This window comes from Heterodontus francisci, chromosome 13, assembly GCF_036365525.1.
Source record: "Heterodontus francisci isolate sHetFra1 chromosome 13, sHetFra1.hap1, whole genome shotgun sequence".
In the NCBI taxonomy this organism is placed as follows: Eukaryota; Metazoa; Chordata; class Chondrichthyes; order Heterodontiformes; family Heterodontidae; genus Heterodontus; species Heterodontus francisci.
In genome coordinates, this window is record NC_090383.1 from 85,631,981 (window position 1) to 85,646,652 (window position 14,672).

At 41.1% G+C, this 14,672-nt stretch overlaps 1 protein-coding gene across 17 annotated transcripts in view; it reads right to left on the reverse strand.

Moving 5' to 3' along the window:
• The window catches only part of LOC137376473 (transcriptional-regulating factor 1-like), a 281,859-nt gene that overhangs the window by 19,057 nt on the left and 248,130 nt on the right, over positions 1-14,672 (reverse strand). For all 17 annotated transcript variants that reach the window (XM_068045121.1, XM_068045115.1, XM_068045119.1 and 14 more), the window contains one exon: positions 8,072-8,185. In XM_068045121.1, coding sequence (XP_067901222.1) covers positions 8,072-8,185 — 114 coding nt within the window. The remainder of the gene's footprint in view (positions 1-8,071; positions 8,186-14,672) is intronic.

The window sequence follows — 14,672 nt, forward strand, 5'->3', positions numbered from 1 at the left end:
CACAGTGATGCCAAATTATTGGAAAGAATTCTGAGGGACAGTATAAATAGTCATTTAGAAAGGCATGGATTAATCAAGGATCGTCAGCATGGATTTGTTAAGGGAAGGTTATGTCTGACTGATTGAATTGTCGGGGGGTAACAAGTAGAGTCGATGAGGGCAGCTCATTTGATGTAGTCTACATGGGTTCCAGCAAGGCTTTTGACAAGGTCCAACATGATAGACTGATCAGAAAATTAAGAGTCCATGGGATCTAAGGGGAAGCGGCAAGTTGGGTCCAATATTGGCTCAGTGGTGGAAAACAAAAGGTAAATAGACGGGTGTTTTTGTAACTGGAAAACTGTTTCCAGTGAGGTCCTGCAGGGCTCAGTACTGGGTTCCTTGTTGTTTGTGGTATATATCAATGAGTTAGACTTAAAAGTAGGGGGCATGATTAAAAAGCTTTTAAATAATACAAAAATTGGTTGTGTGGTTGATAGTGTGGAAGGCAGCTATAGACTGCAGGAAGATGTCAATGGACTGGTCAGGTGGACAGTAAAATAGCAAATGGAGTTCAATCCAGAGAAGTGTGAGGTAATGCATTGTGAAGCGTCATGCTCGGCCCCCACCGACCAAGAATGAGGTACATGAATTTTGGCATGAACATTGATTTTAAACTGTTACTGGAGTGAAGAAAGAACTTGTTAAACAGATCAGCCGTGGCTGGAAAGACATTTTAACACAGTGTTTGGAATGGCAAAGCAGCCATTCCCTGACACATTCAATCCACAATTGACTTTTGATCACCAGACGTTGAAGATGGGGGAGCTCGCATTCCAGGTTGACTGCTAAGATGGCCGTTTGTGATATACACAAACGGACATGGTCAAACCAGTTAGTCACATGACTAACCTGCTGAGCAACATGTGCTTTTTGAATTTGTACAGTTTAGGCAGAAAGCAGAATGCTCCTAAACTGAGAAGATCTCTCCTAGCTGGCACGCCACAGCCTCTCCTGTCTGTCTACTCCCATCTCTTTCTCACAAGCCTCTGAATCCACTGAAGACACATGAATCCCATGAGAGAAAAGTCTCCTACAGCGAACAAGATTTAAGAATACTGAGCCCCAACGAAAAGCAAGATCTACCTACAATCAAGGACTCTACAATGAGCTTGAAGACCTGTAACAAAAACTCTTCAGATATTGCCTCAAACTATTCGAAATTATTTCTTCTGCTCTTTTCTGTCTCTATTTGCATGTGTACTGCATATACATGCTAGCGTGGGCGCGTCGTGTATCTGTAGGCGTCAACCAAATTAGAGTTTACGTTCAAGTTTAATAAAGTTTCACCTTTCTTCTTTAAACCTAAAAGTCTGTTTATGCTGGTTTCTTTGACTTATAACTGGAAAGCGGTGAACAAGGATTCACCAAGGGGGGGGGGGGGGGGGGAAGTGTGTTTAAAAATAAAAACCTGTTACAGTAAGACCAGGTGAAGGCTGAAAGAGAACCCGAGACTCTTTCTCACCTGGTTGTAACAGTAGGGTAAACAAGGCAAGGGATTACACAATAAATGGTAGGATACTGAGAAATATAGAGGAACAGAGGGACCTTAGAGTGCATGTCTACAGATCTTGAAGGTAGCAGGACAGGTAGATAAGGTGGTTAAGAAAGCATCCTTTATTTGAGGCATAGAATATAACAGCAGAGACATTATGCTAGAACTGTATGAAACAACTATTAGCCTGCAGCTAGAGTACTGTGTACAGTTCTAGTCACTGCATGACATGAAGGATGTGATCACACTAGACAGAGGGTGTACAAAGGAAATCTACGAGGACATTCGGAGGACTGGAGAATTTTAGCTATGAGGAAAAATCAGATTGGCTGGGATTGTTTTCTTTGGAACAGAGGAGATTGCAAGGAGATTTAATTGCGGTGTATAAAATTATGAAATAGCGCTGGTATGAATGACCTATTTCCCTTAGCAAGGATATCAGTAACCAGGGGCATGGATTTAAAGTAATGGGCAGAGGATTAGTGGGGAGTTGTGGATAAACTTTTTCACGCAGAGGATGATGGGGGTCTGGAACTCACTGTCAGAAAGGCTGGTAGAGGCAGAAACCCTCATCACAATTAAAAAGTGCATTGAAGTGCACTTGAAATGCTGTAACCTAAAGGGCTACAGACCAAGAGCTGGCAACTGGAATTAGACTGCAGTTCTTTTCCGTTGGCAAAGACATGAGGGGCCATATGACCTCCGTCTGTGCCATAAATTATCTATGCTTCTTTCTAGCTATGTTCCTACGTCCCACTTAAAGTCCTTGTCATGTACGGGCCTCATTGAGAGGAAGTTAGACTCTGCACCAAGCAATTACTCATGCTTGATAATTTCAACCAAAAGCTAAACTCTTCTTTTCCTCTGGGCTTCTCTTCCCTCCTTTCTTCTTGCAGTCTCATTTTTCACAAACTCTTCCATACACGCTGCCCTCAAATCGTATCACCGGGGCCGGATGGATTGCATCCCAGGTTGTTAAAGGAAGCCAGGGAGGAAATAGCAGATGTGCTGAGGATCATCTTCAAATCCTCACTAGATACAGGAGAGGTACCAAACGATTGGAGGTTTGCGAATGTTGTACCATTGTGTAAAAAGGGTTAGGCCAAATAATTATAGGCCAGTCAGTCTGACCTCGGTGGTGGGTAAATTGTTGGAATCAATTCTGAAGGACAGGATTAACCATCACTTAGAAAGGCACAGATTAATCAGGGATAGTAAGTACGATTTGTTAGGGGAAGGTCATGTCTCACTGACTTAATTGAATTTTTTGAGGAAGTAACAAGGAGGATTAATGAGGGTCGTGCAGTGGATGTGGTCTACATAGATTTTAGTAAGGCATTTGATAAGGTCCCACATGGAAGAATCGTCAGTAAAATGAAAGCCCATGGGCTACAGGAGAATGCGGCAGATTGGATCCAGAATTGGCTCAGGGACAGGAAACAAAAGGTAGTGGTTGATGGATGTTTTTGCGAATGGAAAGCTGTTACCAGTGGCGTTCCACAGGGCTCAGTGCTGGGTCCTTTTGCTGTTTGTGGTATATATTAATGATTTGGACTTAAATGTGGGAGGTATGACTGGGAAATTTGCTGATGACACAAAAATTGGCCTTATAGTTGCTAGTGAAGCAGATAGCTGTAGACTCCAGAATGATATCAATGGTTTGGTTGAGTGGGTGGAAAAGTGGCAAATGAAATTCAATCCAGAGAAGTGTGAGTAATGCATTTGGGGAGGGCAAACAAAGCAAGGGTATACACAATAAATGGGAGGATATTCAGAGGGATCGAAGAAGTGAGACCTTGGAGTGCACGTCCACAGCTCCCTGAAGATGACAGGACAGGTAGATAGAGTGAAGGCGGCATATGGAATACTTTCCTTCATTGGCTGAGATACAGAATCCAAAAGCAGGGATGTAATGTTGGAACTGTATAAAACGCTGGTTAGGCCACAACTGGAGTATTGCGTGCAGTTCTGGTCACCACATTATAAGAAGGACATAATTGCTCTGGAGAGAGTACAGAGGAGATTTACAAGAATGCTGCCACGGCGTGAAAGTTGCAGCAATATGAGGAAAGATTGGCTAGGCTAGGGTTGTTTACCCTAGAACAGAGGAGATTGAGGGGTGACTTAATTGAGGTGTACAAAATTACAAGGGGCCTAGACAAACCGGAAGGACCTGTTTCCCCTAGCGGAGAGGTAAATTACCAGGGGGCACAGATTTAAGGTGATTGGTAGAAGGATTAGAGGGGACATGAGGAAAAACTTTTTCACCCAGAGGGTGGTGGGTGTCTGGAATTCACTGCCAGGAATGGTGGTGGAGGCAGAAACCCTCAATTCTTCTAAAAGGACCTTGACATGCACCTGAAGTGCTGTAACCTGCAAGGCTATGGACCAGGTGCTGAAAGGTGAGGTTAGATAGCAGCTAGTTTGTTTGGTCGCCACGGACACGATGGGCTGTGCCTTAATTTTTCTATGGTTCTATATATCCACTTTAGGTCTCAATGAGGTTGCAATCACAGACAAGGCTATCTCTCAGCACCTCCTTGGTCTGACTTACCATTCACATCCTAGATTTTGCTCAGTTTTCTCTTCCCTCCTATGTAAAACATTTTGGGATTTTTTTTTAAGTTAAAGGTGATAAATAAAAACAATATGCTTGTTTCCTTCGTCAAGAAAGAGGGTAGCAACATTTAACCTAGACAATTCTCCGCCTCCCATTAAAACGAACTTGGATCCCACTGTCTACAACAGACCTGGCAGTAATGATGCAAAGTCTGCACTGATTGGTATCCCTTGTGAAGGAGCAAATTCCATGGACTTTAATGGAAAGAAAAGGCAACGAAAACTCAAAACGTAATTTAAAAAGATAAACAGCCACGTAAAGATGATGAGCTGAGGTTACAGATAGAATTGTGGCAGTATGATGTCAGAGCTATTACAGAAACATGGCTTAAAGAGAGACAGAAATGGCAGCTCAACGTTCCTGGTTACAGGGTTTTCAGACGAGATAGAGAGAGGGGTAAAAAGGGATGGGGGTGGTAATTTTGGTGAGAGAAGCACTTACAGCTGGGTGGAGAGAAGACATATTAGAAAGATCAATTGAGGGCATATGGATTGAGTTTCGGAACAAAAAAGGGGCAGTCACATGACTGGGGAGTGTACTATATACCCCCAAATAGTCAGAGGGAAATAGAAGAGCAAATATGTAGGAAAATCTCTGAGAAATGCAAAAACAATAGGGCAGTAATAGTCAGGGATTTTAACTACCCAATATTAACTGGGAGGGTTTTAGTGTGAAAGTAATGGAGCGAACAGGATTCTTAAGATGCATTCAGGAGAACCTTTTAGGTCAGCACGCAGCAAATCCAACAAGAGAGGGCATGGTTCTAGACTTAGTTTTAGGTAATGAAGCTGGACAGATGGAACGAGTGGCAGCGGGAGAGCATTTTGGTGGTAGTGATCATAATTCAGTTAGTTTTAACATAATTATGGAAAAGGACAAAGATCGAACAGGAGTTAAAGTTCTAAATTGGGGTAAGGCCAATTTTACTAAGCTGAGAAATGATTTAGCAAAAGTGGACTGGAAACAGCTACTTTAAAGTAAATCAGTCAGAGCAATGGCAGACATCCAATGGGTTCAGAGTAAACATGCTCCTACAAAGACAAAGGGTGGGACGGCCAAATCTAGAGCCCCCGGATATCAAGGAAGAAACGGAAAGCTTATGTCAGACACTGAGAGCTGAATATTACAGAAAGTCAAGAGCAGTATAGAAAGTGGAGGGGTGAAATCAAAAAGGAAATTAGGAAACCAAAGAGAGGGCTTGAAAGAATATTGGCAAGCAAAATCAAGGAGAACCCAAAGATGTTTAATCAATAATTAAGAGTAAGAGGATAACTAAGGAAAGAGTAGGGCCCATAAAAGACCAAAAAAGTAACCTATGTGTAGAGGCGGAAGATGTGGGTATGGTTCTTAATGAATATTTTGCATTGGTCTTCACAAAAGACAAGGACGATGCAGGCATTGTAGATAAGGAAGAGTGTGAAGTATTGGACGTGATAAATATAGGGAGATAGGAAGCATCAAGGGGATGAGCATCCTTGAAACTGGATAAATCACCAGGGCCGGATTAAACATACCCCAAGCTATTAAAAGAAGCCAGGAAGGAAATAGCAGAAGGTCTGACCATCATTTTTCAATCCTCACTGGATACAGGTGTGCTGCCGGAGGATTGGAGATCTGCTAACCTTGTACCTTTGTTTAAAAGGGGAGCGAGAGATAGGCTGAATAAGTACACGCCAGTCAGTCTAACATGGGTAGTGGGCCAACTATTGGAATCAATTCTGAGAGACAGGATAAACTGTCACTTAGAAAGGCAGGGATTAATTAAGGACAGTCAGCATGGATTTGTTCAGGGAAGATCGCATCTGACTAACTTGATTGAATTTTTTGAGCAAGTAACAAGGAGGACTGATGAGGATAGTGCAACTGATGTTGTCTACATGGACTTTAGCAAGGCTTTTGACATGGTCCCACATGGCAGACTGGTTTAAAAAAAAAGGCCCATGGGATCCAGGGGAATGTAATAAGTTGGATACAAAATTGGCTCAGTGGCAGGAAACAAAGGGTAATTGTTGACGGGTGTTTTAGTGACCGGAAGGCTGTTTCCAGTGGGCTTCCGCAGGGCTTCAGTATTAGGTCCCCTGCTTTTTGTGGTACATATTTAGGATTTGGACATAAATATAGGGGGAGTGAACAAGAAGTTTTCAGACGACACAAAAACTGGCCGCGTGGTTGATAGTGAGGAGGATAACTGTAGACTGCAGTGGTTAGGTGGGCACTTAAGTGGCAAATGGAATTCAACCCCAAGAAGTGTGAGGTGATGCATTTGGGGAGATCAAACAAGGCAAATGAATACACAATAAATGGGAGGATACGGAGAGGCGTAGAGGAGGTGAGGGACCTTGGAGTCCACAGATCCCTGAAGGTAGCAGGACAGGTCGATAAGGTGGTTAAGAAGGTATATGGAATCCTTTCCTTTTTTAACTGAAGCATAGAATATAAGAGTAGGGTGGTTTTGCTGGAACGATATAAACATTAGTTAGGCCACAATTTGAGTACTGTGTGCAGTTCTGGTCACCTCATTACAGAAAGGATGTATTGCACCAGAGAGGGTACAGAGGAGTTTTTTTATTCATTCATGGGATGTGGGCATCGCTGGCCAGGCCAGCATTTATTGCCCATCCCTAATTGCCCTTGAGAAGGTGGTGATGAGCTGCCTTCTTGAACCGCTGCAGTCCACATGGGGTAGGTACACCCACAGTGCTGTTAGGAAGGGAGTTCCAGGATTTTGACCCAGCGACAGTGAAGGAAAGGTGATATAGTTCCAAGTCAGGATGGTGTGTGACTTGGAGGGGAACTTGCAGGTGGTGGTGTTCCCATGCACTTGCTGCCCTTGTCCTTCTAGGTGGTAGAGGTCGCAGGTTTGGAAGGTGCTGTCTAAGGAGCCTTGGTGCATTGCTGGGATGTAGTTTTGCGACGATGTTGCCAGGACTAATAAATTGCAGCTATGAGGAAAGATTGGATAGGATGAAGTTGTTCTCCTTGGAACAGAGGAGGCTGAGGGGAGATTTGATTGAGATGTATAAAATTGAGGGAGCCTAAGAGTGGATGGGAAGGGCCTATTTACCTTAGCAGAGAGGTCAGTAACTAAGGGGCATAGATTTAAAGTGATTGGTAGAAGGATCAGAGAGGAGATGAGGAAAAAAAGTTTCACTCTGAAGGTGGCAGAGGTCTGGAACTCACTGCCTGAAGGGTGGGAGGGGCAGAAAACCGCATCTCATTTAAAAAGGTGCCTGGATATGCACCTGAAGTGCTGAAACCTGCGGGGCTACAGACCAAATGTGGGATTAGGCTGGATGGCTTGTTTTATCGGCTGGCACAGACATGATGCGCCAAGTGGCCTCCTTCTGTGCCATAAACGTTCTATGATTCTAAGTCAACTTGATAATTTCGGTCAACAAAAAACAAAGTGGTTGTTCTTCGCAATTAATTTCTTTCGAACAGATGAAATGAAGAGGACTACTTATATGGGCTCATGTAAAGTATAGATGCTAATCAGTGGTGCCATTTCCTCAGATACAAGATTACAAATCAACATACAAATTTCAATTTTCTCTCCTTAGCAGCATTAACAACCAAAGGACTGATAATGGTTCAAAGACCAAACAGACTGTACATTGTCAGTAATTCAAACAGAACATGTTGGAAATACTCAGCAGGCTAGGTGCTGACTGGCCTGCTGAATATTTCCAGCATTTTCTGTTTAGATTTCCAGCATCCATAGTATTTTGCCTTTTGTACATTTTCAGTATCCTATCTATATTTTAATTAACATGTACTTTCTACTATTAACTACCATATAACACCTATAACTACCAAATAAGAAATGCTCAGCTTGAAAATAAGTAGCTGGCAATAGGTTTTAAAATCTGATAAGACGGGATTATCAATTTTTCCTTTATACTCAGATTACTACTTACCATTCCCTCTGCCTCCATTTCTGCAAGGCGGGTCCTGTGCTTTCGACCTAATCGCAAGACCTTTTTCCAAGTGTAGTAGTATTCCACACACTGTGCCACTGTCTTTGACTTTACCTGTATTAAGGTAATAAAGTTAATAGTTCTGCATTAAAATCAGAATTCCATATTTGCTTGATAGCAGAAATTTTACATTAACTTTTAAAACAGGGCTTCTTTACCATTGTAGGAATGAGTTAGAGATCTACATTATATATTCTCCTACACAAAAGAGTAGAAATTTACCTCCATAAAAGTTTTGAGACTAAAAGTAGGAGTGATTGACTTGTATGCATGTTATATCCTCTATTAAGTTTTCCACCCAGCAATACATTTTTGCCAAAGATAGTGGACCCACAATACCACAGCAGTGCATTCCTAAACCTATGACTATCAGCTAATGTTCTACGACGTTTCTCCAGCACTGGAATTTAAATTCTTTCCTTGTACCTCTCTGAAGCGCCTTGAATTTTTTTTATATTTAAAGGTACTATATAAATAAATAGTAGTAGTCGTAGTTCAAAAGCAAAATATAGCAGATGCTGAAAATCTGAAATAAAAACAGAAAATGCTGGAAATACTCAGCAGATCTGGCAGCATAGGTGGAGAGAGAAACAGAATTTAACTTCCAGATCAGTGACCTTTTGTCATAACTATGAAAAACGAGAAATGTAATAGGTTTTTGAGCAAGTAAAAGGAGACAGGGTGGGAAAACGAACAAAAGGGAAGGTCTGTAATAGGATGGCAGGCAGGAGAGATTACATGACAAAAGATTTCATGGTGCAAGGTCAGCGGAAGAATTAATGGGACAAGTAAAGGAACAAAAGACCCTCGTAGAGGTGGAGTGAATGGCAGAATGAGCAACAGTTGCCACCTAAAAGCAATCTATAAAATAGTCAATTAAGTGGAAATTTGATTTCTGAAAATGGAAATGTTAAATAATACAATTTTTATACAAATAAAAGAACAGAAGGTAGAAAGGTGAGGATTAAAATAGCTGTAAATTGGGAGAAAATAAGCAATTGGAGGAAAGTAATCAAATCTGCACTGACAATTTTTAGTTTGCAGAGAGTGATTGGATTTGAATGCAATTAAAATGTCTTCATACTTGATTCTAATTAAAACAGTTTTTCCTTATACACTGCTGACTGTTTCACTTTATCATGGAGAAACTATTATTTTTGAGAAAAGCAAACCTTGAGAGCATGCTGGAAACCTGCCCTAAGCTTGTTGCTTGTGTTCCAAGCAAGAGAACCCCCACAAAGAAATCTAGACAGTGGCAACTTCTGTACAAGTGCCTTTTCTGTAAGATAATGCATAGCTTTTACAAACCTATGTGGCAGAATGTAACCATAAGGAAATATTCACTTTCACATTTGCACCTGCTATTATGACGCCCAGGGTAATCAAAGGAGACAGCTGGAGGCAAGAGGGATGCAGCTTCTTTAAATGGGGAACAGCAAAGCAAATCTCACTGATTTTAAGGGTACCAGAATTGGTGCTTTTATCTCAAATGCAGGCACAGTAAAATGCTGGAAGCAGTTAACACATTTGCTGAAAGAACCGTACGAGTATTACAATTCCACATTCAGTAAGATACAAATGTGATAACAGTTTCAGGCAAAAGACCTTCGTCTATCTCACCCCCCCACATCCACATTTCGCTTGGTGAATTTCTAACAGCTCTGACTTCCACTTGCTGGCAAGAACCTGTCTACTTCCTTCTTGAAACCTATTAAGGTTTCTTGTTTCACCACCCATGCAAGTAATCTGTTCCACATACTCACCAGTCTTTACGTTGAAAGATTCTTCCTGCATTTCCTATCTTGTTGCGCTTAGTTTGTAAACATGGCCCCTTGTGCTCAAATTCTGTACACAGCAGAGAAGTTTACTTGGATCCAAATTGTTGAGAGTATTTTTAGAAATTAAATTCAGCTTTTAAAGACATGAACTGGCCCATTTATTGTACTCGTCTCAATGAACTGATGTTACTCAAGTGCTTCCTAAGTAGCATGTGATCAAACTTAAGGCAGGTATGGATACTCAAAGCAAAGCTGATGCAGGATGGTCCACACCATTACACTACCAACAAACGAGCACAAACACTGATTCATCAATCCGTGTACCGCCTCAGTTTTATTTCGCTTAAATTTAAGGTTGTTCCAGAAGAAGCTGGGATCTTGACCACTGAAGTTATTGAGAATATGGTCAAAATCAGTCTCCCTAGCCCAGGGTGCTGAGGCCAATTTAGGAACCTTACTGCTATCCAGGTCAGCTAACTCAGTACAGACCAGGAATTGCACCTGGACCCTTCTGGTCTGTGCAGTATAGAAACATTCCGGCCTTTATCAACTGAGGCTTTCGGAGGCTCAGCACTGATGTCTGCTGCATCAATGTGCTATGCCAGGCAGCATGCAGGTGCAAGTTTATTCCAATGCTGGAAGTTCCTCTTCTTAGCTGTCAGTCAGTAGAACAGTGTTTTCTAATAAGGAAGGAGAAAGGGAAAGCTAACAGCCATGTTACCTGGAGATGCTTTCATACCTCCTAATGGCCAGATACACAGTGGCTTAAGCAGTACCTTGAGAATAGGTTGCTTGCCAGTCCTTGCTAGGCAATGGTAACCCAAAGGAAGGGGGGAAAAAACTGTACTGACATAAGCTGCAACAAACAAAATAAAACCTGTGGTTTAATTCGTATTTTTCAGGCTGAAAGTATTTGTTTTACTACGTAATAAAAAAGTAAATGGATTGCCCAAAATTTACAAAAGAAAGCTGTCAAATTGTACAAGCAGCACAAGTTTGAGGGTACTTGATATGAATCAGCATGCCCAGGCCCAACCCACAAATAGGACTGAAAAAGATTGAGATACTAAGTAGCCTTTGACTGGCAATACTTATAAATTCGATATTTTTATTTCTATGAAATATTAACCACTTCCATTCTGTTAGAGAAATGTTTTGACACAACAATTCTTTTTGCATCTGCTTGAAGATCACACTCTTTATATTAAGTTCTTACAAAATCTGAAGCCTTCATAGATCTAATTTTACTTATGTGCATTTCATCTTAAAACATCTATAACAAGAAGTTGCACTGCAAGCTGCAGCAAAATCTCATTTTGCAGTGAAGAAAGCAACAGGAAGTGAAAAGAGGTCAATTATATTTTTGGGAAGACAAAAAGTTTCACGCACCCCCTCCCCCAACCAAAGAATTAAAATTAAAATAGCACATATAACCAGATTATTATAGACAATGTAGATAATGTAAGCAACAGATGCAACTTCCACTGGAATAAATGTAGAAAGATGAGCGAAAGCTATTAACAGCAGCAGAAACTCTGACATTTGAAGGTGCTAGACATACAAAATTATAACTTTAATTAACAGACTTAACTAATAAAGGCCAAGCTGTGCATACTTACAGGACACAATTAGAATGACGATATGGTCAAATCATCATATTAAAGCAGATAAGAAGAAAATGCCTTACAGCATGTTTGTTTATTGATAATGTACAATTTGTCTATTCAGTGAGTGGTTGGGATCTGGAATGCACTGCCTGAGGGTGTGGTGGAAGCAGATTCAAAAGGAAAGTGGATAAGCACCTGAAGAGAAAAATTTGCAGAGCTACGAGAAAGGGGTGGGGGAGTGGCACTAGCAAAGTTACTCTTGCAGAGAGCTGGCATGCTCACAACGGGCCAATTGGTCTCCTCCTATGCTGTAAAGATTCTATGGTTGATTCTGCCCCAATTACTCCAGAGAAGATTCTTACATACCCCCAAAGGATAGTTGAGAAAATTCTTCAATATCTAGCTATTGTTACGACCGAGGCGGGAGGAATGCACTGTTTATTCTAGTTCCACTTCTCCACGGGTCACAACATACATTTACATTTTTTCCCAATTACCAATACGGTCAATCATAGACTCTATTTTTATCCCAGAATAAAACATACCAACCAGGTTTCTTTAATAAACAACAAAATTATCAGTTTATTATAAAACAAGTCTTGACCAGTAATGAAATAAAGCACAAACACACAGATGGAAATATTAAAGTTCCCTTTTTACCGTAGCCACTCACACACATACATACATACACCAGTTAACCAGAAAAATAAGAGATTTTCATTTTTAGAGCTCTATAACAGACAAAAAAACACACTTGGACTGAATACTTGCTCATTCTTGAAGAAATAGCAGATGAGATATATTGTGTTCGAAAACTGGAATACAGTCTGGCCTCCGATTACACGTAGATGGGTCACTAAGATCTTTTAGAACAGTTCTTTTCAGGCGATGTTGAGAATTAATTCATCAGACTTTTTTTCAAAGCCAGATGAGATGAGTGGACTTTTCAGGGTCTTTTAGAAGGGTGCTGGAAAGCTGAGCTGTTTTGTGGTCTTCTCTCCTTCCTTGGAAGTTCTCTCCCTTTTTATACAGTTCATCCCTAACTCAAAACAATTCAAAAGCAAAACTGATAACAGGAGGTCAACCTTTTGACCTCCATCAATCTTGACCTGTCACTTCTTTGTAAAACTTCTCAAGGTGTCCAATGTTCTCTGTTGTTTATTGAGCTGGAAGTCAAGTGGTTTTCCGGAAAGGCTTGTTGTTATTGATGGAAGTCAGGTGGATTCCCAGAAAGGCTCATTTTCCTCACAAGACCTCTCAGTGACCCTTTTAAAAAACATTTCCAGGGAGCGTTTTTCAAAGTCAAGTGGTCTTTACATGACTCCCTTTGAAAACCTCAAAGTTTAACATTTCTTCAATCTTTCAAAAAATGAATCCTCAAAAAATATATTTAACAAAAGAGGCACTTTCGTAACATTATACTTACAACATTGTTATTCAAAGTTCAAAACCCCATCATCATCCCTTAGAACAGCTCTCATTTTATAAAGCAGTCAGAAAAGCTATTTTATAGAGATGGTAATCTAAAAATGAAACATGGTATAACAGTCAATAAATCTATCAGCTCTTCCTGTGGCTCATTTGTTAAATCTCAATGCAGAACTCTGGTTCACAGGTTTCACACCTTAAAATACTGCTCTCACAGCCTGGACATGAGTAGCTGCTCTACAACTGCTGAGGAAAGAAGAGGAAAAAATAAATCAGCCAAAGCTGCCACTTCTGACCGCTATCTGGTCAATCCTGCAGCTAGGTATATTGGTGGGGACAAGAATGTGCTGGCCACTGTCCAGCTAACACCTGAAGAATTTCATGTAGGTGAGGTCAGCCTCAGTGCAACTGTACTCGATATGAATCACTGACTTTAGGAGAGAAGGGAACAGAAAACAAGAGTAAGTGGACTATTGGAAGCTGTTTGCAGTCACGTTAGGAAACGGTTCAGCTTGTAAAAAAAAAATCAAATTTAAAATATTCAAAACATGAATTTTTTTCTTATCCTCCCTGCCAAAGAAATTGGCTACACTGCATTAAAAATAAAAACTTTTACATAGCGCCTTTCACAACCACCAGACGTCTCAAAGTACTTGACAGCCAATGAAGTACTTTTTGAAGTGTAGTCACAGTTATAATACAGGAAATGCTGCAGCCGATATGCGCACAGCAAACTCCCACAAACAGCAATGTGATAAAGGCCAGATATTCTATTTTTGTGATGTTGATAAAGGGATAAATATCAATCAGGACACCAGGGATAACTCCCCTACTCTTCTTCGAAATAATGCCATGGATCTTTTACATCCACCCGAGCAGATGGGGCCTTGGTTTAACATCTCATCCAAAAGACGGCACCTCCAACAGTGCTGGAGCACTCCCTCAGTACTGCACTGGAACGTCAGCTTTAGTTTTTGTGCTCAAGCCCTGGAGTGGGACTTGAACCAGGAACTATGTTTATTTATTTAGAGATACAGCACTGAAACAGGCCCTTAGGCCCACCGAGTCTGTGCCGACCAACAACCACCCATTTATACTAACCCTAAAGTAATCCCATATTCCCTACCACCTACCTACACTAGGGGCAATTTACAATGGCCAATTTACCTATCAACCTGCAAGTCTTTGGCTGTGGGAGGAAACCGGAGCACCCGGCAAAAACCCACACGGTCACAGGGAGAACTGCAAACTCCGCACAGGCAGTACCCAGAATCGAACCCTGGTCCCTGGAGCTGTGAGGCTGCAGTGCTAACCACTGTGCCGCCCCATGTGACTCGGAGGCGAGCAAGCTACCAGCTGAACCACAGCTGTCATTATACGTTGATAAAGAGAATACGGGCATGAACCACTTTTATTTATATAGCACCCTTAAAGTAGAAAAAATTCTTCTGTTCTCAGCAAGCAAAATATTTCAGATGGCTTGCTATTCAGTTGCGATCTCTCGCATCCTTTGACATGTAGGTTCTCAAGCTCATTATTTATTAAAAGCGGCTTTGATATTCTAATGGCATTGCACTTGTCGCTGGCAAATTGAGTAACATTATACCACTGAATGTCACATGACTATTGATCAACTGAACTCAAGCCCTTTGACAATTCTAACAGCAGTATGCCATGTTCATCATAAGGTGGTGCTATAACAATGCATTAATTTAACCCCACTAATAT